The sequence below is a fragment of the Oncorhynchus nerka genome, linkage group LG22 (genome assembly GCF_034236695.1).
Source record: "Oncorhynchus nerka isolate Pitt River linkage group LG22, Oner_Uvic_2.0, whole genome shotgun sequence".
In the NCBI taxonomy this organism is placed as follows: domain Eukaryota; kingdom Metazoa; phylum Chordata; class Actinopteri; order Salmoniformes; family Salmonidae; genus Oncorhynchus; species Oncorhynchus nerka.
In genome coordinates, this window is record NC_088417.1 from 87855586 (window position 1) to 87880412 (window position 24827).

Consider the following 24827-nt stretch of genomic DNA (forward strand, 5'->3'; position numbering starts at 1 on the left):
AGAAGAGTAATGACAGGTTAGTAGCTGAGAAGAGTGATGACAGGTTAGTAGCTGAGAGGAGTAATGACAGGTTAGTAGCTGAGAGAGGAGTAATGACAGGTTAGTAGCTGAGAGAGGAGTAATGACAGGTTAGTAGCTGAGAGAGAGTAATGACAGGTTAGTAGCTGAGAGGAGTAATGACAGGTTAGTAGCTGAGAGGAGTAATGACAGGTTAGTAGCTGAGAAGAGTAATGACAGGTTAGTAGCTGAGAAGAGTAATGACAGGTTAGTAGCTGAGAGGAGTGAGTGACAGGTTAGTAGCTGAGAGGAGTAATGACAGGTTAGTAGCTGAGAGAGGAGTAATGACAGGTTAGTAGCTGAGAGGAGTAATGACAGGTTAGTAGCTGAGAGTAGTAATGACAGGTTAGTAGCTGAGAGAGAGTAATGACAGGTTAGTAGCTGAGAGAGGAGTAATGACAGGTTAGTAGCTGAGAGAGGAGTAATGACAGGTTAGTAGCTGAGAGGAGTAATGACAGGTTAGTAGCTGAGAAGAGTAATGACAGGTTAGTAGATGAGTAATAATAACAGGTTAGTAGCTGAGAGGAGTAATGACAGGTTAGTAGCTGAGAGGAGTAATGACAGGTTAGTAGCTGAGAGAGGAGTAATGACAGGTTAGTAGCTGAGAGAGTAATGACAGGTTAGTAGCTGAGAGGATTAATGACAGGTTAGTAGCTGAGAGGAGTAATGACAGGTTAGTAGCTGAGAGGAGTAATGACAGGTTAGTAGCTGAGAGAGGAGTAATGACAGGTTAGTAGCTGAGAGAGGAGTAATGACAGGTTAGTAGCTGAGAGGAGTAATGACAGGTTAGTAGCTGAGAGGGAGGTTAATGACAGGTTAGTAGCTGAGAGAGAAGTAATGACAGGTTAGTAGCTGAGAAGAGTAATGACAGGTTAGTAGCTGAGAAGAGTAATGACAGGTTAGTAGATGAGAGGAGTAATGACAGGTTAGTAGCTGAGAGGAATAATGACAGGTTAGTAGCTGAGAGAGAGTAATGACAGGTTAGTAGCTGAGAGAGAGGAGTAATGACAGGTTAGTAGCTGAGAGAGGAGTAATGACAGGTTAGTAGCTGAGAGAGGAGTAGTGACAGGTTAGTAGCTGATAGAGGAGTAATGACAGGTTAGTAGCTGAGAGAGGAATAATGACAGGTTAGTAGCTGAGAGAGGAGTAATGACAGGTTAGTAGCTGAGAGAGGAGTAATGACAGGTTAGTAGCTGAGAGGAGTAATGACAGGTTAGTAGCTGAGAGAGGAGTAATGACAGGTTAGTAGATGAGAGAGGAGTAATGACAGGTTAGTAGCTGAGAGAGGAGTAATGACAGGTTAGTAGATGAGAGGAGTAATGACAGGTTAGTAGCTGAGAGAGGAATAATAACAGGTTCGTAGCTGAGAGAGGAGTAATGACAGGTTAGTAGCTGAGAGAGGAATAATAACAGGTTAGTAGCTGAGAGAGGAATAATAACAGGTTAGTAGTTGAGAGAGGAATAATAACAGGTTAGTAGCTGAGAGAGGAATAATGACAGGTTAGTAGCTGAGAGAGGAGTAATGACAGGTTAGTAGCTGAGAGAGGAGTAATGACAGGTTAGTAGATGAGAGGAGTAATGACAGGTTAGTAGATGAGAGGAGTAATGACAGGTTAGTAGATGAGAGGAGTAATGACAGGTTAGTAGCTGAGAGAGGAATAATAACAGGTTCGTACCTGATAGGAGTAATGACAGGTTAGTAGCTGAGAGGAGTAATGACAGGTTAGTAGCTGAGAGAGGAGTAATGACAGGTTAGTAGCTGAGAGAGGAGTAATGACAGGTTAGTAGATGAGAGGAGTAATGACAGGTTAGTAGCTGAGAGAGGAATAATGACAGGTTAGTAGCTGAGAGAGGAGTAATGACAGGTTAGTAGCTGAGAGAGGAGTAATGACAGGTTAGTAGATGAGAGGAGTAATGACAGGTTAGTAGATGAGAGGAGTAATGACAGGTTAGTAGATGAGAGGAGTAATGACAGGTTAGTAGCTGAGAGGAGTAATGACAGGTTAGTAGCTGAGAAGAGTAATGACAGGTTAGTAGCTGAGAAGAGTAATGACAGGTTAGTAGCTGAGAGGAGTGATGACAGGTTAGTAGCTGAGGGGAGTAATGACAGGTTAGTAGCTGAGAAGAGTAATGACAGGTTAGTAGCTGAGAAGAGTAATGACAGGTTAGTAGCTGAGAAGAGTAATGACAGGTTAGTAGCTGAGAAGAGTAATGACAGGTTAGTAGCTGAGAGAGGAATAATAACAGGTTCGTACCTGATAGGAGTAATGACAGGTTAGTAGCTGAGAAGAGTAATGACAGGTTAGTAGCTGAGAAGAGTAATGACAGGTTAGTAGCTGAGAAGAGTAATGACAGGTTAGTAGCTGAGAAGAGTAATGACAGGTTAGTAGCTGAGAAGAGTAATGACAGGTTAGTAGCTGAGAAGAGTAATGACAGGTTAGTAGCTGAGAAGAGTAATGACAGGTTAGTAGCTGAGAGGAGTGATGACAGGTTAGTAGCTGAGGGGAGTAATGACAGGTTAGTAGCTGAGAAGAGTAATGACAGGTTAGTAGCTGAGAAGAGTAATGACAGGTTAGTAGCTGAGAGAGGAGTAATGACAGGTTAGTAGCTGAGAGGAGTGATGACAGGTTAGTAGCTGAGAGGAGTAATGACAGGTTAGTAGCTGAGAGGAGTGACCACAGGTTAGTAGCTGAGAGAGGAGTAATGACAGGTTAGTAGCTGAGAAGAGAAATGACAGGTTAGTAGCTGAGAGAGGAGTAATGACAGGTTAGTAGCTGAGAGGAGTGATGACAGGTTAGTAGCTGAGAGGAGTAATGACAGGTTAGTAGCTGAGAGGAGTGACCACAGGTTAGTAGCTGAGAGAGGAGTAATGACAGGTTAGTAGCTGAAAGGAGTAATGACAGGTTAGTAGCTGAGAGGAGTAATAACAGGTTAGTAGCTGCGAAGAGTAATGACAGGTTAGTAGCTGATAGTGGAGTAATGACAGGTTAGTTGCTGAGAAGAGTAATGACAGGTTAGTAGATGAGAGAGGAGTAATGACAGGTTAGTAGCTGAGAGAGGAGTAATGACAGCTTAGTAGCTGAGAAGAGTAATGACAGGTTAGTAGCTGAGAAGAGTGATGACAGGTTAGTAGCTGAGAGAGGAGTAGTGACAGGTTAGTAGCTGAGAGAGGAGTAATGACAGGTTAGTAGCTGAGAGAGGAGTAATGACAGGTTAGTAGCTGAGAGAGGAGTAATGACAGGTTAGTAGCTGAGAGGAGTAATGACAGGTTAGTAGCTGAGAGGAGTAATGACAGGTTAGTAGCTGAGAAGAGTAATGACAGGTTAGTAGCTGAGAAGAGTAATGACAGGTTAGTAGCTGAGAGGAGTGATGACAGGTTAGTAGCTGAGGGGAGTAATGACAGGTTAGTAGCTGAGAGAGGAGTAGTGACAGGTTAGTAGCTGAGAGAGAAGTAATGACAGGTTAGTAGCTGAGAGTAATAATGACAGGTTAGTAGCTGAGAGAGGAGTAATGACAGGTTAGTAGCTGAGAGAGGAGTAGTGACAGGTTAGTAGCTGAGAGAGGAGTAATGACAGCTTAGTAGCTGAGAAGAGTAATGACAGGTTAGTAGCTGAGAAGAGTGATGACAGGTTAGTAGATGAGTGGAATAATAACAGGTTCGTAGCTGAGAGGAGTAATGACAGGTTAGTAGCTGAGAAGAGTAATGACAGGTTAGTAGCTGAGAGAGGAGTAATGACAGGTTAGTAGCTGAGAGAGGATTAATAACAGGTTCGTAGCTGAGAGGGGATTAATAACAGGTTAGTAGCTGAGAGGAGTAATGACAGGTTAGTAGCTGAGAGGAGTAATGACAGGTTAGTAGCTGAGAGAGGATTAATAACAGGTTAGTAGCTGAGAGAGGAGTAATGACAGGTTAGTAGCTGAGAGGAGTAATGACAGGTTAGTAGCTGAGAGGAGTAATGACAGGTTAGTAGCTGAGAGAGGATTAATAACAGGTTCGTAGCTGAGAGAGGAGTAGTGACAGGTTAGTAGCTGAGAGAGAAGTAATGACAGGTTAGTAGCTGAGAAGAGTAATGACAGGTTAGTAGCTGAGAAGAGTAATGACAGGTTAGTAGATGAGAGGAGTAATGACAGGTTAGTAGATGAGAGGAATAATGACAGGTCAGTAGCTGAGAGAGGAGTAATGACAGGTTAGTAGCTGAGAGAGGAGTAGTGACAGGTTAGTAGCTGAGAGAGGAGTAATGACAGGTTAGTAGCTGAGAGAGGAGTAATGACAGGTTAGTAGCTGAGAGAGGAGTAATGACAGGTTAGTAGCTGAGAGAGGAGTAGTGACAGGTTAGTAGCTGATAGAGGAGTAATGACAGGTTAGTAGCTGAGAAGAGTAATGACAGGTTAGTAGCTGAGAAGAGTAATGACAGGTTAGTAGCTGAGAAGAGTAGTGACAGGTTAGTATGTGAGAGAGGAATAATGACAGGTTAGTAGCTGAGAGAGGAATAATGACAGGTTAGTAGCTGAGAGAGGAGTAATGACAGGTTAGTAGCTGAGAGAAGAGTAATGACAGGTTAGTAGCTGAGAGAGGAATAATGACAGGTTAGTAGCTGAGAGAGGAATAATGACAGGTTAGTAGCTGAGAGAGGAGTAATGACAGGTTAGTAGCTGAGGGGAGTAATGACAGGTTAGTAGCTGAGAGGAGTAATGACAGGTTAGTAGCCTATACCAACAGAATTGCGAGAAGCTTTATGCCCCTCTTGCACTCTCTCCCTCTTTCTTCTCTGTCTCTGTCTTTTCTCTCCCACTCTGTGCGTGTGTGTGTATGTGTGTGTGTGTGTGTGTGTGTTGTTATTTAGAAGTCATGTTGACTTGCTCTCTGTGTTCAGTCCTCCACAGGTGGTGACTCCTCCACAGACTGTTGCTTCCCCTCCCCACAGTGAAGGCAGCAGCAGTACAGACTGTGTTACCATACAGGTACTAAACAAACACAAACATTCACATCACATATTTTACTGTAGCAGTAGCAAGCCTTTGCTATTAGATAGCTTTAACACCACACAAGTCAGTTTTCATGATGGCAAATGTACTTATTAAATGACATTTACCTTTCCCTCTCTTCTCCCGTCTCAGTCCGAAGAAGAAGGGGAGAGGGGGCTGATTTCTGAGTGGGTATGGGACTGGTCCAGTCGGCCTGAGAACCTTCCACCAAAGTAAGAACCTACGCATATAATTGGAATGATTCCAAATTGATTTTCACTGTAATTCATTTTAATTCCATTGACCTTATTTGAGTAGTTGCAATGTCAACACATTAACTAACATACACACAGTACTTGGCTGCTAAGAACAACCACTGACTCATGGGGGGCCTGTGGATTTGCTAGAGGGAATGTAATTATTATTTTAATACATAATGAATAAAACTGTGTACAATAGCATTGAAACCTGACAGATAATATCTCTCCATTACATCTGAACATGACATATGATATTATTTTACAGTCATGAAGGTATGTTTATCTTCATGGTATGAGACTACAGAATTTCTCCTGAGAAATCTAATTTTATCTTGAAAAACAAGACAAAACAAAATGTTTCATTCATGTCTTCCCCCTCTCTCCTTCTCTTCCTCCTTTCTTTCTATCTATCTATGTTCCCATTTCTCCTGATCTCTCTAAATCTCTTTCTATCTTCATCTCCCTTGTTTACCTTCCCCCCATCTCTCTCACTCCCCCAGGGAGTTTGTGTTCCAGCACCCGAAGCAGCAGTCAGGCTCCCTGAGTGTAAGGAAGAGTGAGGTGATGAAGAGAGGCCTGTTCTCCTCCGACGTCCTCATGATCCTCATCCCCTCACTGCTGGTCTCACACCTTCTCACACTGGGAGTGGGGTAAGACACACACACACACACACACACACACATGCCCGTTCAAAGTTTGGGGTCACTTAGAAATGTCTTTGTTTTTGAAAGAAAACCACATCTTTGGTTCATTAAAATAACGTCAAATTGATCAGAAATTCAGTGAAAACAATGTTAATGTTGTAAATGACTATTGTAGCTGGAAACGGCTGATTTTTTTTAATGGAATATCTACATAGGCGTACAGAGTTCCATTATCAGCATCCGTCACTCCTGTGTTCCAATGGAACGTTGTGTTAGCTAATCCAAGTTGATCATTTTAAAAGGCTAATTGATCATTAGAAAACCCTTTTGCAATTATGTTAGCACAGCTGAAACTGTTGTTCTAATTAAAAAAGCAATAAATATGGCCTTCTTTATTAGACTAGTTGAGTATCTGGAGCATCAGCATTTGAGGGTTCGATTACAGGCTCAAAATGGCCAGAAACAAAGAACTTTCTTCTGAAACTCATCAGTCTAATCATGTTCTGAGAAATAAAGACTATTCCATGCGGGAAATTACCAAGAAACTGAAGATCTCGAACAACGCTCTGTACTACTCCCTTCACAGAACAGCGCAAACTGGTCCTAACCAGAATAGAAAGAGGAGTGGGAGGCCCCGGTGCACAACTGAGCAAGAGGACAAGTACATTAGAGTGTCTAGTTTGAGAAACAGACACCTCACAAGTCCTCAACTGGCAGCTTCATTAAATAGTACCTGCAAAACATCAGTCTCAACGTCAACAGTGAAGAGGTGACTCCGGGATGCTGGCCTTCAGGCAGAGTTCCTCAATCCAGTGTCTGTGTTCTTTTGCCCATCTTAATCTTGTGTTTTTATTGGCCAGTCTGAGATATGGCTTTTTCTTTGCAACTCAGCCTAGAAGGCCAGCATCCCAGAGTCGCCTCTTCCCTGTTGATGTTGAGACTGGTATTTTGCAGGTACTATTTCATGAAGCTGCCAGTTTCTCAAATTAGACACTCTAATGTACTTGTCCTCTTGTTCAGTTGTGCACCGGGGCCTCACACTCATCCTTCATTTCTCAGAACAACAATAGACTGATGAGTTTCAGAAGAAATTCTTTGTTTCTGGCCATTCTGAGCCTGTAATCGAACCCAAAAATGCTGATGCTCCAGATATTCAACTAGTCCAAAGAAGGCCAGTTTTATTGCTTCTTTAAACAGGACAACAGTTTTCAGCTGTGCTAACTGTCAAGGGAATTTTATAATTCCTATATGTGTTCATTAACCAATACAATTAAAATCCCTCTGTCTGTTTCTAAGAATTGGTAAGATCCTTATTTGCATAAAATAGACAGAGACCAGTCTTATCAAAATTAGCCAATAGCATTTATTCTCGGAGCACGCTGCTCATAGAACCCTGTACAACAGTTTATATATCAAATATGACGTCATAGGTTTTAAAATGTCCTTCCTCCTCTCGATCAGGACAAAGCAGGTTCAAAAGTTCATTCCAACTCACCAGCGCACATACATGACACACAATATAACTGGATTAACTCCTGAAGTCTCACCATAATTTATTACCACTTTAGCAGACAGTTCCAGATACGGAAAACCTGGAGAGGCTCTCGCTGTCTTATTTGATCGCCACAGAGTTATAGTTGAGTCGGTTCAAAATAGGTTAATGACCCTCTTTGCTTACTTAAGACACACACACACACACACATTCCTTCCTACACAATGGTTATCATTTCCAATTACCCCTTATCCATGCTACGTACCCTCTTTCTTAGGAACTAACATTATTCATCAGATATTGTAAAACAGGGTAGAGTTTAATTAGTTATAGTTCTATTTAAATTTAGATATTGTTTAGTCATTATACATAAAATTCCTAACACTAACATAATTGCAAAAGGGTTTTCTAATGATCAATTAGCCTTTTAAGATTATAAACTTGGTGTCACGCCCTGGTCGAAGTAATGTATGTTTGTCTTCATTTATTTGGTCAGGCCAGGGTGTGACATGGGTTATTGTGGTGCGTTTTTGTCATGGGGTTTTTGTGGAGTGTCTAGCATAGTCTATGGCTGGCTGGGGCGGTTCTCAATCAGAGTCAGATGATTATCGTTGTCTCTGATTGGGAACCATATTTAGGCAGCCATATTCTTTGAGTATTTCGTGGGTGATTGTTCCTGTCTCTGTGTTTGTAGTCACCAGATAGGCTGTATAGGTTTTCACGTTCCGTTTGTTGTTTTGTATTGTTCGTGTTTTTGTCGTTCAATAAACATGTATGGAAATTACCACGCTGCATTTTGGTCCGACTCTCCTTCGACGGATGAAAACCGTAACAGAATCATCCACCACACCAGGACCAAGCAGCGTGGTGACAGGCAGCGACAGCAGAAGCAGCGAAAGGAGGAATGGACATGGGAAGACGTTTTGGATGGCAAGGGTTGTTACACTTGGGAGGAGATACTGGCTGGAAGAGATCGCCTCCCATGGGAACAGGTGGAGGCACTTAGGAGAGCAGAGGCAGCCGGGGAGAGGAGCCGACGATACGAGGGAACACGGTTGGCAAGTAAGCCCGAAAGTCAGCCCCAAAAATGTCTTGGGGGGGGCTCAGGGAGAGTGTGGCAGAGTCAGGGTTCAGACCTGAGCCAACTCCCCCTGTTTATTGTGAGGAGCAGCGATCACATGACTTCTGGACTTGGGAGGAGATATTGGACGGAAAAGGACCCTGGGCACAGCCTGGTGAATATCGACGCCCCAAAGAAGAACTGGAGGCGAAGAAAGCGGAGAGGCGCTGGTATGAAGAGGCAGCACGGCGACGCGGATGGAAGCCCGAGAGTCAGCCCTAAAAATGTATTGGGGGGGCTCACAGGGAGTATGGCTACGCCAGGTAGGAGACCTGAGCAAACTTCCTGTGCTTACCGGGGGGCTAAAGATACCGGGCAGGCACCGTGTTATGCTATGGAGCGCACGGTGTCTCCAGTGCGGGTGCATAGCCCGGTGCGGTACATACCAGCTCTTCGTATTGGCCGGGCTAGAGTGGGCATCGAGCCAGGTAAGGTTGGGCAGGCTCGGTGCTCAAGAGCTCCAGTGCGCCTGCACGGTCCGGTCTATCCAGTGCCACCTCCACACACCTGTCCTCCGGTGGCAGCTCCCCGCACCAGGCTTCCTGTGTGTGTCCTCGGCCCAGTACCACCAGTGCCAGCACCACGCACCAGGCCTTCAGTGCGCCTCGCCTGTCTAGCGCTATCAGAGCCTTCCTCCTCTCCAGCGCTGCTGGAGTCTCCCGCCTGTTTAGCGCAGCCAGTGGCTTCCTCCTCTACAGCGTTGTCGGAGCCTCCCGCCTGTTCAGCGCAGCCAGAGCCTTCCTCCTCTACAGCGCTGCTGGAGTCTCCCGCCTGTTCAGCGCGGCCAGAGCCTTCCTCCTCTACAGCGCTGCTGGAGTCTCCTGCCTGTTCAGCGCAGCCAGAGCTGCCAGCCTGCATGGAGCAGCCTGAGATGTCAGTCTGCATGGAGCAGCCTGAGCTGTCAGTCTGCATGGAGCAGCCTGAGATGTCAGTCTGCATGGAGCAGCCTGAGCTGTCAGTCTGCATGGAGCAGCCAGAGATGCCAGTCTGCATGGAGCAGCCAGAGCTGCCAGTTTGCATGGAGCAGCCAGAGCTGCCAGTCTGCATAGAGCTGCCAGTCTGCATAGAGCAGCCAGAGCTGCCAGTCTGCATGGAGCTGCCAGTCTGCATAGAGCAGCCAGAGCTGCCAGTCTGCAGGGAGCAGCCAGAGCTGCCAGTCTGCATGGAGCAGCCAGAGCTGCCAGTCTGCATGGAACAGCCAGAGCAGCTAGATCCGCCAGTCAGCCAGGATCCGCCAGTCAGCCAGGATCCGCCAGTCAGCCATGATCTTCCAGATCCGCCAGTCAGCCAGGATCCGCCAGTCAGCCAGACTCTTCCAGATCTGCCAGTCAGCCAGACTCTTCCAGATCTGCCAGTCAGCCAGACTCTTCCAGATTTGCCAGTCAGCCAGACTCTTCCAGATCTGCCAGTCAACCAGACACTTCCAGATCCGCCAGTCAACCAGACTCTTCCAGATCCGCCAGCCAGCCAGGATCTGCCGGAGCCAACTACCTGCCTGAGCTTCCTCTCAGTGCTGAGCTTCCTCTCAGTGCTGGGCTTCCTCTCAGTGCTGGGCTTCCTCTCAGTGCTGAGCTTCCTCTCAGTGCTGAGCTTCCTCTCAGTGCTGAGCTTCTCCTCAGTGCTAAGCTTCTCCTCAGTGCTGAGCTTCCCCTCAGTGCTGAGCTTCCCGTCAGTGCCGAGCTTCCCCTCAGTGCCGAGCTTCCCCTCAGTGCCGAGCTTCCCCTCAGTCCCGAGCTTCCCCTCAGTCCCGAGCTACCCCTCAGTCCCGAGCTGCCTCAGTCCCGAGCTGCCCCTCAGTCCCGAGCTGCCCCTCAGTCCCGAGCTGCCCCTCAGTCCCGAGCTGCCCCTCAGTCCAGTGGGGTTCTGGGTGAGGCCATGGTCGGCGGCGAGGGTGGATTATCCTAGGACGCGAGGGGGAGGAACTAAGACATTGATGGAGTGGGGTCCACGTCCCGAGCTGGAGCCGCCACCATGGACAGACGCCCACCCGGACCCTCCCTATTGTTTTGATGTGCGTCCGGGAGTCCGCACCCTAGGGGGGAGGTTCTGTCACGCCCTGGTCGAAGTAATGTATGTTTGTCTTCATTTATTTGGTCAGGCCAGGGTGTGACATGGGTTATTGTGGTGCGTTTTTGTCATGGGGTTTTTGTGGGGTGTCTAGCATAGTCTATGGCTGCCTGGGGCAGTTCTCAATCAGAGTCAGGTGATTATTGTTGTCTCTGATTGGGAACCATATTTAGGCAGCCATATTCTTTGAGTATTTCGTGGGTGATTGTTCCTGTCTCTGTGTTTGTAGTCACCAGATAGGCTGTATAGGTTTTCACGTTCTGTTTGTTGTTTTGTATTGTTCGTGTTTTTGTCGTTCAATAAACATGTATGGAAATTACCACGCTGCATTTTGGTCCGACTCTCCTTCGACGGAAGTAAACCGTAACACTTGGATTAGCTAACACAAGTTGCCATTGGAACACAGGAGTGATAGTTGCTGACAATGTACCTCTGTACGCCTATGTACGTAGATATTCCATTAAAAATCTGCTGTTTCCATTTACAATAGTCATTTACAACATTAACAATGTCTACACATTATTTCTGATCAATTATGGGCAAAAAAGGTGTTTTTCTTTCAAAAACAAAGACATTTCTAAGTAACCCCAAACTTTTGAATGGTAGTGTATATATGTTACAGAGAAGTACAGGACATATTAGCTACCAGCAGAGATAATGAGATGCAGTTTGTCTTAGTAATGATAAAGAAGTAGCCTACTATTAGGCCACCACCACCTGACTTTCCTAATGGCAGCAATCTGTTTTTATACAACAACCAGGTAAATGTGGTTAGAAATTGCAGATTAAAGATATAAGTATAAGTATTGTGTTATCAATATTAGCAGTATATTTCTCTCTCCCTTTCTCAGGATATACATAGGGAAACGATTGGCTGCCTCCACAACTAGCACTCTGTGATATATGCTTCAGGGTAGCGCTCCCATTTGTTGACGGCAGACCAATAGGAATGGCAGCCCTTGCCACAACACACCCGTTGCCCCTCTCTCTCGCTGTCATGGGGAAACATAGGACCAGGCCTTTCTTTACCACTGTCTCTCTGTCTGTCTCAATATGTCTGTCTGTCTGTCCACCACCCACCAGCACGTTGTGTGTCTGTCCATCAGTCAGTCACCCAGCATCTCTGAATCTGTGATTGTCCCAGGGACAGAGAATGTGTGTGTGTGTGTGTGTGTGTGTGTGTGTGTGTGTGTGTGTGTGTGTGTGTGTGTGTGTGTGTGTGTGTGTGTGTGTGTGTGTGTGTGTGTGTGTGTGTGTGTGTGTGTGTGTGTGTGTGTGTGTGTGTGTGTGTGTGTGTGTGTGTGTGTGTGTGTCAGGGCCGGAGAGAGACTGCTATACAGACATTGTGTCAATAACTCAGACTGAGATCACTATTACTTTACCAGCAGAGTAACACTGATCTCAGTTAACTAACAGAGAGAAACGAGTGATGAGATGGAGAGAGAAAAGGGAGAGAGAAAAAAGAGAGTAACTCCTCACTAAATCCCCATGGAAGGTATGAGCAGGGCGTTGAAGAAATAGGGTATATAGTCCAATGCTTAACCAAATTTAAACCAAAATCAAATTCTGGTGAAAGAAAGTCCCCAACAGTATATCTTTATTTGACTCTGGTCACCAATAATTTGTGTCAGAAATAACAGATCTGTGATAAGCCTGGGTGGTTTGTATAATGTTGAGGAATGGTTTGTATAACGTTCTAAATGGTTTATGACAACACAAGTGGCGCTGGTTGTTTTTGTTGTCCTATATAACCATCTGACTGTTTAAACTCTGAACTGTTTGAAGGACCATAAGCCCATTAAACCTCATTCCTCATACAGCTCCACATGCCTGTGGTCCGTTTGTCTCTCTTACTAGATCTTTCCTTTTTTATACACTTTTATTGTGTTTGGCTACGCAATCATGTTATGCTAATAATGATACAAGTGCTAGAGAACTGTGATACAATAACATATACAGTACCAGTCAAAAGTTTGGACACACCTGATATTTTTAATTCTATTTAAGGGTTTTTCTTTGTTTTTTACTATTTTCTACATTGTAGAATAAAAATTAAGACATCAAAACTATGATATTACACATATGGAATCATGTAGTAACCAAAAAAGTGTTAAACAAATCAAAATATATTTTATATTTGAGATTCTTCAAAGTAGCCACCCTTGGCCTTGATGACAGCTTTGCACACTCTTGGCATTCTCTCAACCAATTTAATGAGGTAGTCACCTGGAATGAATTTCAATTAACAGGTGTACCTTGTTATAAGTTAATATGTGGAATTTCTTTCCTTCTTAATAGGTTTGACTCAATCAGTTGTGTTGTGACAAGGTAGGGGGTGGTATACAGAAGATAGCCTTTCTAGATGAAAGACCAAGTCCATATTACGGCAAGAACAGCTCAAATAAGCAAAGAGAAACGACAGGCCATCATTACTTTAAGACATGAAGGTCAGTCAACACGGAAAATGTAAAGAACTTTGGAAGTTTCTTCAAGTGCAGTCGCAGTAACCATCAAGCCCTATGATGAAACTGGCTCTCATGAGGACCGCCAAAGGAAAGGAAGTCTCAGAGTTACCTCTGCTGTAGATGATAAGTTCATTAGAGTTACCGGCCTCAGAAATTGAAGTCCAAATAAATGCTTCACAGAGTTCAAGTAACAGACACATCTCAACTGTTCAGAGGAGACTGCACGAATCAGACCTTCATGGTTGGTTTGCTGCAAAGAAACCACTACTAAAGAACACCAATAAGAATAAGAGACTTGCTTGGGTCAATAAACTTGAGCAATGGACATTAGACTGGTGGAAAACTGTCCTTTGGTCTTATGAGTCCAAATTTGAGATTTTTGGTTCCAACCACCATGTCTTTGTGAGACGATGAGTAGGTGAACGGATGATCACTGCATGTGTGGTTCCCACTGTCAAGCATGGAGGTGGAGGTGTGATGGTGTGGGGGTGCTTTGCTGGTGACACTGTCTGTGATTTATTTAGAATTCAAGGCATACTTAACCAGCATGCCTACCACAGCATTCTGCAGCAATATGCCATCACATCTGGTTTGTGCTTAGTGGGACTATCAATTGTTTTTCCACATTACAATGAACCAAAACACACCTCGAGGCTGTGTAAGGGCTATTTGACTAAGAAGGAGAGTGATGGAGTGCTGCATCAGATTACCTGTCCTCCACAATCACCCGACCTCAACCCAATTGAGATGGTTTGGGATGAGTTGGACCGCAGAGGGAAGGAAAAGCAGTCAACAAGTGATCAGCATATATATATATTTTTTTACCTTTCTTTTAATAGGCAAGTCAGTTAAGAACTAATTTTAATTTTCAATGACGACCTAGGTTAACTGCCTGTTCAGGGGCAGAACGACATATTTTGTACCTTGTCAGCTCGGGGATTTGAACTTGCAACCTTTTGGTTTCTAGACCAATGCTCTAACCACTAGGCTGGGGCGGCAAGGTAGCCTAGTGGTTAGAGCGGGAACTCCTTCAAGAATGTTGGAAAAGCACACCAGGTGAAGCTGGTTGAGAGAATGCCGAGAGTGTGCTAAGCTGTCATCAAGGCAAAGGGTGGCTACTTTGAAGAATCTAAAATATATTATGATTTGTTTAACACTTTAGTTACTACATGATTGCATATGTGTTATTTCTTAGTTTTGATGTCTTCATTATTATTATACAATGTAGAAAATAGTACAAATAAAGAAAAAACTTTGAATGAGTAGTTTTTTTGACTGGTACTGTAAATCAAAACTCAGACATTTGTATAAGTTAGCCGTGATCCTCATTCAATTATCTGTCAGACATGTTTGTGTCAAGCCATTGTGTAACCGCAATATATTCTCATTTAGTCATACATCAGTGGAGGAACAGGCTACTTCAGTAATGCGAGTGTTGGGAAGTCATTTTCTGTACCGTAAACTGCAACATCTGTTGGACATTTTACAGCTTTTCCATGGGAGGTGAATCGTTGCGCATCAAAGTGTTTATATGGTAAATAAATTGACCTTGCTACTTCTGGATTTATTGTGCATGTTGAGACAATATCCAGAACACACTCAGCTACACACACACACACACCACACCACACCACAGACACACACACACTCTCTGAAGGTTTTACAGGAATGCAGTGACATCATCAACACCATAATTTATCCGTGTGTAGTTCCCGCCCATGTCTCTTTACCCCCCCCCCAATTCAGACCTTAACTCTTTTATTGTCTCAGTCCTCTTGACATCCCTTCAGACCTTAACTCTTTTATTGTCTCAGTCCTCCTGACTTCCCTTCAGACCTTAAACCTTTTATATATTTTTTATTATTTTTACATGTGCTGACATGAAATCAGTCAAGACTTTTACACTTGCAGCTTTCCCATGAACCGAACACTGACCATGTGTAACGCATGCTCCCTTACCCCATTTAACATCTCATATAAAATAACGGGGCTTGGCTGGGCCGGGCCAGGGGAGTGGAGTGCTATTTTACTGCCTGGGGTAAATTGCTCCCATTTGTTCTGAGCCCTGGCCCAACTAAATAGGTTTCTCATCCATCAGCAGGGTGTTTGATGTGAAGGCTCCTGCTGGGGTCACACTGCTAGCTGACAGTGCAACCGCTATTGTACATACTGTTGTTGGAAGAGCACAAAAACACCTGGTTTCCATTCTCAAACAGACACATGCAGACAGACATGGCCGCACACATATGTTTACACACGGCATGCCTTGTGTTCTGTACTGCACGCTAGGTTGATTGTAATTGGTCAATTTAGGTTAAGTAATGTTATAGAAACAGTTCAGTGGATTTGAAGGGGAGGTCTATGCAGATTCTTATGTTTACATTTGTGTCATTTATCAGATGCTCTTATCCAGAGTGATTTACAGGAGCAATTGGGATAAGTGCCTTGCTCAAGTGCACATCAACATATTTTTCACCTAATCGGCTTGGTGATTCGAACCAGGGATCTGTCGTTAAGGAGCCCAACGTTCTTAACCCCTAGGCTACCTGTCGTCTTCTACAGTGATCCACCCTGTACCCCTCTGTCTCCCTCTCACCCAAAACCAGTTCACACAACAAGGTGGTACAGAGAACCCACTAACCACCCCCTCCCTAACCACCCCACCACCCTCCCTCCCTAGAAAAAATTCATTCATTTCCTGAACCTCCGCTTCAGAAAGAGTGGGACGTCTGTCTCTCTGTAAAAGGCATTATCTTTCGGCCTCTCTTTCCTGCCAAACAGGAAATAGAGACTCCAGTTTCATACGGCCGGGGCCGAACGAAGGAATGCATTTAAATTGGCATGTCATAACCATGACTTAACATTCAAACAAGGTGACCAGATTACACCAAGCTCCGCTCCAGGAATTGCATGTCCCCAATCCTTTCATTCTGTACAGAACCACCATTTTGTTGGTTTCGTTCCACTGATCCGACCAGAAAAATAAAGTTCTGAAATGGTTAGAACCCCAAAAAGTACAGGTTTAAATTGTTCCTTTTGAACCTGTGAAATGAACAGTTGTTTACATGTAGCTCATTAAATGACTTCACCAATCAGTGCGGATAGAGCAGGAAAGCTAGCTGTTTACATGCGTGATGGACAGAGAAGTGGAGCCTATGGCGCAAGATGCGACTGAAATTTTGCGGGTGGGGAGAGATCAAGAGAGGGTTCAGGAGGAGGCTTGAAGCGCTGGGCATCTTGTTATGACATGCATTATGTGAATTAGGTCCACATAATTATACCATTTTAATGTCCTTTGAGCTAGCTAGCTAATGTGCTTGTGTGTGCAAAGCAGCACCAGAATTAAAAACACGTCTTAGTTAATAAATCCAATGTCAAACGTGATAATAGCACTGAATTATTTATTCATTCATCTCTATCTAATTCAAAATTTCTCTCCCTATCTTCTGAATCATGCTTGTAACGTCAGTACAGTAGGCTATGCTTCAGAGGGGGAGGGGCAGGTAGCCTAAACACACACGGGTAAAGATTTTCAGCTTACAGGCAGACACTGGAAAAAGTTTGTGAGTGACAGAGTGAGGGCTTTGCATAGGTGCTTTGTTGTGGAACTAGAAACAAATGCCTGGAACTTAAAATAACGTTATTAAGCGGTTCCCATGCTTTAAAATAATAGTTATTTTCCAGGAACAGTTTTGTTCCAGGTTCCATTTTTCTTCCCTGAAAAAAGTATTAATCTTCCGGTTTCCGGTTCTGTTCCCTGAACCGGTTCCAACCCCGGGTTCCTTCACTTTTCCTCTCCGTGATCCATTTATTGTAATGAACAATTTACCTCATCATTTATCATAAGAAACAATATGCCTCATTATTTATTATAAGGAACAATATACCTCATCATTTATCATAAGGAACAATATACCTCATCATTTATCATAAGGAACAATGTACCTCATCATTTATCATAAGGAACAATATACCTCATCATTTATCATAAGGAACAATATACCTCATCATTTATCATAAGAAACAATATACCTCATCATTTATCATAAGGAACAATATACCTCATCATTTATCATAAGGAACAATATACCTCATCATTTATTATTAGTAACATTATAAACCGGGAGGTTTGATCCTTGAATTCTGATTAGCTAAAAGCCATGATATATCAAACAGTATACAATGGGTATGACAAAACATTACTTTTACTGTGCTAATTACGTTGGTAACCAGTTCATAATAGCAATAGGGCACCTCAGGGATTTGTGGTATATAGCCAATATATCATGGCTAAAGGTTGTATCCAGGCACTCCACGTTACGTCCTGCATAAGAACAGCCCTTAGCGTTGGGATATTGGCCATAACCACACCTCCTCGGGCCTTATAGCTTAATTAAATATACCTCATAATTTATCATAAGGAACAATATACCTCATCATTTATCATAAATATCAATATACATAATAATTTATCATAAGGAAAGATGTACTTCATAGCACCATCACACACTCATACTACACAAGCGGCCAAAGCAAAATAACACACTGTCTGATATGCAACCGTCCTCACTCCCACGCATGGCTTCACACACTATCTATCAACTTCACATTGGGGGAGAAAGTACTTCTGGGAATCCTAGATTCTAGTAAAATCCTTGAATTCAAATCATTTAAGTTTGTGAACTCTATGGGAACAACATCATGTCCCACGCGTCCAACCTAATTCCACCCCAACACACAATAGAACCCCTACTACACACACTATAAAACACTCTCCTGAATCCTGAATCCTGAATGATATGTCAAACTGAATATGGTCTACCCAGGGAGACAACCAACACCTCAGTGATACCAGCCTTCAGCACACTGGTGGATGTGATAACAACACACCATTATGACTCTCTAACTCACATCAACACCAACCTTCCCCCACACGTTTGACTAAGTTTCTTTTGATCACAGCAGAGACTGTTCCCAGTCAGCCCACCAAGGTGAACATAAGGATGAAAGAGATTCCTTTGTGTTGCTACTGGGCTGTTCTGGTGTGTGGATTTCCCCCGACATGTAACCAAACACGTGAAGACAGTTTTGCCAGATTGTGGACCAATTAACCAGTGTCAAAATGGTGTGTGTGTGTGTGTGTGTGTGTGTGTGTGTGTGTGTGTGTGTGTGTGTGTGTCTCAGAGCCAGATTGTGAAACCAACGTCATAATAGTTTCCATGTGGCGTCTACTCTCTCCTCCTATTTCCACTCTCTTCCCAGCAGTAGTCAGTCATATGCCCTGTGGACTGACAAGGACTACAGTGTACTACTGTGCCATTTCCCATTTGAATTCATTGGTGGACTAAACCCATCCAGCCCAGACATGCTTGGCTCAATGAGGCATTATTAATCATAGGCTTAGAATGAAAGATGGGATGGAGACGCACACAAATGCATGCACGCACACACACTAAAACACACATACACTCTAAGATAATGTACAGCACTGTAAGCAAGTAATGGCAGATAAGCAAAGGTGTGTTTTGTCCTCACATCTTGGGCCAAATACAATTCTTTGACGTAGGCCTTAAAGCTAGAATCCTTAGTTGCTACATAACTTTTTGGACTTATAAATTAAAAATATTTACCCATTAATTCTTGAGGAATATAACTTATAAATGCATTGTGAGCTTAGTTCAACTGTCGTACACCACTAGAACCCGAAAAATAAGCTGTTTTTACACAAACAAACAACATAAATGTAAACAAAGACGGTATAAAACATTGGTTAAAACTATAATTTTGATATCATGTATGACCAGTCCTTGCATCCATGGCTCTCGCTATGAATTTGAGAGTGGCTACATTTCTCCAGGCCCATTACATTTCTCCAGGCCCATTACATTTCTTCAGGCCCATTACATTTCTCCAGGCCCATTCCTCAGCCTTTTACCCAAACAGAGGTTTGGTGTGCTCTTTGTTATTCTTTCAATTAAGGACTCTAGCTTTAATCTAGCTTTAATCTAGCTTTAATCTATGCCAAGCATCTATCAGATGCTTAGCAGGCTCTGCTCACACTTACTGTGGAGGCCAAACCACACGAAATTGCAGGGCGCCAAATTCAAAACAACAGAAATCCCAAGTCAAATGTCTACTATTTGCTGATGATCTGGTGCTTCTGTCCTCAACCAAGGAGGGTCTACAGCAGCACCTAGATCTTCTGCACAGATTCTGCTGCTCTGTACCATCACTCATTCATATATCCTTATGTACATATTCCTTATCCCCTTACACTGTGTATAAGACAGTAGTTTTGGAATTGTTAGTTAGATTACTTGTTGGTTATCACTGCATTGTCGGAACTAGAAGCACAAGCATTTTGCTACACTCGCATTAACATCTGCTAACCATGTGTATGTGACAAATAAAATTTGATTTGATTTGATTTGATTTGATTTGTCTGACCTGGGCCCTGACAGTATATCTCAGTAAGACAAAAATAAAATGGTGTTCCAAAAAAGGTCCAGTTGCCAGGACCACAAATACAATTGCACACAAACTATACACACCAAAGCCTAAACATCAGCGCCACAGGTAACTACCACAAAGCTGTGAACGATCTGAGAGACAAGGCAAGAAGGGCCTTCTATGCCATTAAAAGGAACATAACATTTGACATACCAATTAGGATCTGGCTAAAAAATACTTGAATCATTTATAGAACTCATTTCCCTTTATGGTTATGAGGTCTGGGTGCCGATCACCAACAAAGATTTCACAAAAAGCGACAAACCCCAAATTGAAACTCTGCCTGCAGATTTCTGCAAAAAAATATCCTCTGTGTACAACGTAAAACACCAAATAATGCATGCAGAGCAGAATTAGGCTGATACCCGTTAATTATCAAAATCCAGAAAAGAGCCGTTAAATTCTACAACCACCTAAAAGGAAGCGATTCCCAAACCTTCCATAACAAAGCCATCACCTACAGAGAGATGTACCTGGAGAAGAGTCCCCTAAGCAGGCTGGTCCTGGGGCTCTGTTCTCAAACACAAACAGACCCCCCAAAAAGATAATTACACATTGGAAAGACTTAAACAAAAAACAGAATAAACTAGAATGCTATTTGGCCCTAAACAGAGACTACACAGTGACGAAATACCTGACCACTGTGATTGACCCAAACTTAAGGAAAGCTTTGGCTATGTATAGACTCAGTGAGCATAGCCTTGCTATTGAAAAAGGCCGCCGTAGGCAGACCTGCCTCTCAAGAGAAGACAGGCTATGTGCACACCGCCCACAAAATGAGGTGGAAACTGAGCTACACTTCCTAACCTCCTGCCCAATGTATGACCATATTAGAGACATGTATTACCCTCAAATTACACAGACCCACAAAGAATTTGAAAACAAATTTTGATAAACTCCCGTATCTACTGGGTGAAATACCACAGTGTGCCATCACAGCAGCAAGATTTGTGACCTGTTGCCACAAGAAAAGAGCAACCAGTGAAGACCCAAGACCATTGTAAATACAACCCATATTGTCACGAATCCGCTTCCTGAGTCTGTGTTTGCCTGTGTTTCTGTCCTGGAGTGTGTTTCCGGTGTCCTGGAACGCACCCTGTCTGGTTGCCGGGCGAATTAGCTTGTTGGGAGATCGATGTTCACCCGCACCTGTATCCCATCAGTAATCTGCACACCTGTCCTGATCATCACCTCTCCCCTTCAAAAGCTCTGACCTGACATCCATTCCCTGCCGGATCGTTAGCAATGAACAGTATGTTGTGCCATAGTATCAGCCTCAAGTTGGATAGAATTTGTTTTGTTGTTTTTTACGTATTGCTTGCCTTAAACTTACCTCCGTTTGTTCTGTCTTCAGTTACTCACCCGGATCATTTACCCCATTCCCGCCTGGTCGTCGGAGGATTCCGCTACCCCATTGGATCCACCTATTTACTCCCATCAACTCACCACCGCTGTCCGCTACGCCACCTGGATATATCTACCCATTCACATTCACTTGTAAATAAATACTCACCTTCTTCCTACTCTCCTTGTCCTGGTCTGCTTCTGAGTTCAATTTTGAAAGAACGTGACAGAACGATCCCGCCAAGGATGAACCCAGCGGACCTGGACTCCGTTTGCCATGCCATTAACCAGCAGGAGAAGATGTTGGGACAACACAACACGGCGCTACATGAGATAGCGGGTTCAATCCGGAACTTATCGGATAGATTAACGAGTATCCAGGATCAGCTCAGGTTGCCGGCGGATCATCCACCACCTGTTTCACCTATATCACCTGCCGATTCGGGAGCGGGTTCCTTCCGTGAGCCCAAGGTTCTGACACCGGAGAAGTACGAGGGAGATCTGGGAGGATGCCGTTCATTTCTTTTATAGTGTGGGTTAGTTTTTGATCTGCAGCCCTACTCTTACGCCACAGATAAGGCTAGGATAGCTTTTGTTATTGAGCTGCTGCGTGGTAGAGCTCTGGAATGGGCTTCAGCTGTTTGGGAACGACGGGACACATGCATGACGTCATACCAGGGTTTCACGGCAGAGATGAGAAAGCTTTTTGACCATCCAGTCCGAGGTAAGGAAGCAGCTAAACGTTTGTTCTCTCTTCGCCAAGGAGCTCGCAGTGTGGCAGACTTTGTGATAGAATTCAGGACATTGGCTGTGGAGAGTGGTTGGAATGAGGAATCACTACAAGCGTTTTTTACCAGGGGTTGTCGGAGCAACTCAAGGACGAGCTAATCTCCTATCCAGAGCCTAGTGACCTAGATAGTTTGGTCACCTTAGCTATTCGGGTAGATAATAGAGTCCGAGAGAGAAGGAGGGAGAAGCAGTGGGGTCCATCTAATCAATCTGAGACTCGGGTACCATTCGGGTCAGGAAGTGGACCAGAACGGGTTGATCATTTTCCCTTACACGAGATTAGTGGAGGAGTCCTGCCGCCAGATCCGGAACCTATGCAAGTGGGGTGGCACGGGTTAACTAAGGACGAGCGCAAACGTAGACGTGAGACCAACAGCTGCCTCTACTGTGGTAGCTCGGGACATTACATCTCCGTTTGTCCTCAGCGCCCGTTAAACTGCTCGGCTCGTTAAGTTTGGGAGGTTTGTTAGCGAGCCAGTTTCAACCTCTCAAGAGCCCTGTCAGACCTCGTTTTCCTGCTACCCTCATAAATAAGAATCAGAGTTTAGCGATTAACGCTTTCATCGATTCAGGTGCCGATGACAGCTTCATTGATGCCGACTTAGTGGAACAGCTGGGGCTTTCCAAGGAGCAATTACCGGAAGCCATTGAAGCAACCACTCTGAACGGCAGTAGTCTGGCACGGATCACTATGAGGACTGAACCGGTTAAGATGTTGTTGTCGGGGAATCATTCAGAGGTTATTTGTTTTTTCATTTTGCCTTCCCCCCATGTTCCTCTGGTTCTTGGATACCCCTGACTAAGAGAACACAATCCTTCGTTTGATTGGGTGACTGGTAAGGTAACTAGTTGGAGCATTGAGTGCCATGCTAACTGCCTCAGGACTGCCTGTTCTCATGCTGTCCCCAGTCGGGTCAGTGAGTCTGCTCCTCCTGATTTGTCCCTGGTTCCTGAAACATATCACGAGTTGGGTGAGGTGTTCAGTAAGCAGAAAGCTCAGTCACTTCCTCCCCACCGACCTTATGATTGTACAATTAAGCTGTTCCCTGGAGCTGCCTTTCCCAAGGGACGGTTATACAGTATTTCTCGACCTGAGCGGGAAGCCCTGGAGACCTACATAAAGGAGTCTCTTGCTGCAGGTCTCATTCGTCCCTCGTCATCACCCCTGGGAGCTGGATTTTTTTTTGTGAGTAAGAAGGATGGCTCTCTTCGACCGTGTATTGATTATCGGGGGTTGAATGATATTACGGTCAAGAACAAGTAACCCTTGCCCTTGATGAGCTCCGCTTTCGATTCTTTACAGGGTACTACTGTGTTTACGAAACTTGATCTACGCAATGCGTATCATCTGGTTCGGATCATAGAGGGGGACGAGTGGTTGACTGGATTCAATACACCTATGGGACATTTCGAGTACCAGGTGATGCCGTTTGGACTTTCCAACGCTCCAGCAGTGTTCCAAGGTTTGGTGAATGACGTGCTGAGGGATATGATCGGTCTGTTTGTGTTCGTTTACCTGGATGACATCCTGATTTTCTCCAAGGAGCTTTCCAGCCACATCCAGCATGTTAAGCAGGTCCTGCAGCGGTTATTGGAGAACCGTCTGTTTGTGAAGGCAGAGAAGTGTGATTTTCACGCCCACACTACATCCTTCCTTGGGTACATCATCTCCAGGGGTGAGATCAAGATGGACCAAGAGAAGGTTCGGGCGGTTCAGGATTGGGCCCGGCCCGGTACGAGAATGCAGCTCCAGAGATTCCTGGGATTTGCGAACTTCTATCGGAGGTTTATCCGTGATTACAGCCGGGTGGCCGCCCCTTTAACTGCTCTGACGTCTTGCACCAGAATTTTCTGTTGGACTCCTGAGGCAGACCGAGCATTTCTGAACTTGAAGAGCCGATTCACCAACGCGCCGATTCTCTCTCAACCTGACACTTCCCGTCAGTTTGTTGTTGAGGTGGACGCGTCTGATGTGGGGGTGGGCGCCATCCTGTCCCAGCGTAGCTCCACTGACGGTAAACTCCATCCCTGCGCCTTCTACTCTTGTCGTCTTTCACCAGCTGATAGAAACTACGATGTGGGTAACCGGGAGCTTCTCGCTGTGAAGCTTGCCTTGGAGGAGTGGCGTCACTGGTTGGAGGGAGCGGAGCAACCGTTTGTGGTCTGGACTGACCATAAGAATCTGGCTTACGTGCAATCGGCTAAACGTCTCAACTCCCGTCAGGCCAGGTGGGCTTTGTTTTTTGGACGCTTCAATTTTTCCCTGACGTTCCGACCTGGGTCGAAGAACGGCAAAGCGGACGCCTTGTCCCGGATGTTCTCCAAGACAGATGAGTGTGGGGCCAAGACTGAGACGATTCTTCCCCAGAACCTTGTCGTGGGAGCCGTTACATGGAGGATTGAGGAGGATGTGATGGCGGCTCTTCGGATGCAGCCCGGCTCCGGTAACGGTCCACCCGGTCGGTTGTTCGTGCCTGAGTCGGTCCGTTCTGCTGTTCTTCAGTGGTCCCACGCCAGCAAGATAGCTTGTCACCCTGGCGTTGCTCGGACTATGGCGCTACTGCGCAGACGATTTTGGTGGCCTGCCATGGGAGAAGATACCCGGAGGTTTGTTGCCGCATGTCCTGTTTGTGCTCAGAACAAAAGTACCAATCGGCCCAGCTCTGGGCTTCTTCACCCCCTACCTATTCCTCGGCGACCTTGGTCGCATCTGACCCTGGATTTTGTCACGGGATTGCCCCCTTCTGTTGGGAACACGGTCATTCTGACCATTGTGGACAGATTCAGCAAGTTTGCTCATTTTGTCCCTCTCTCCAAGCTTCCATCTGCCACGGAGACGTCCGAGATCCTGGTTAGGGAGGTTTTCAGGGTCCACGGATTGCCCAGTGACATTGTTTCTGACCGTGGTCCTCAGTTTACCTCTGCTGTCTGGAGATCCTTCTGTTTGGCCATTGGAGCTACAGTCAGTCTCACTTCTGGATTTCACCCACAATCTTCTGGGCAGGCGGAGAGAGCCAACCAGAAGATGGAGTCCATGCTGCGTTGTCTTGTCTCCTCTGATCCCACCTCTTGGTCATCTCAATTACCCTGGGTCGAGTATGACCATAATACCCT

At 44.9% G+C, this 24827-nt stretch overlaps 1 protein-coding gene across 1 annotated transcript in view; it reads left to right on the plus strand.

The window, feature by feature from the left end:
* LOC115104824 (BCL2/adenovirus E1B 19 kDa protein-interacting protein 3-like) overlaps nucleotides 1–12432 on the plus strand; it is a 56056-nt gene extending 43624 nt beyond the window's left edge. The window contains exons 3-6 of the mRNA XM_065007545.1: nucleotides 4932–5019; nucleotides 5176–5255; nucleotides 5783–5932; nucleotides 11457–12432. Of these exons, the coding sequence (XP_064863617.1) occupies nucleotides 4932–5019; nucleotides 5176–5255; nucleotides 5783–5932; nucleotides 11457–11505 (367 nt within the window). The 3' untranslated portion in view covers nucleotides 11506–12432. The remainder of the gene's footprint in view (nucleotides 1–4931; nucleotides 5020–5175; nucleotides 5256–5782; nucleotides 5933–11456) is intronic.
* The last annotated feature ends 12395 nt before the right edge of the window (nucleotides 12433–24827 follow it).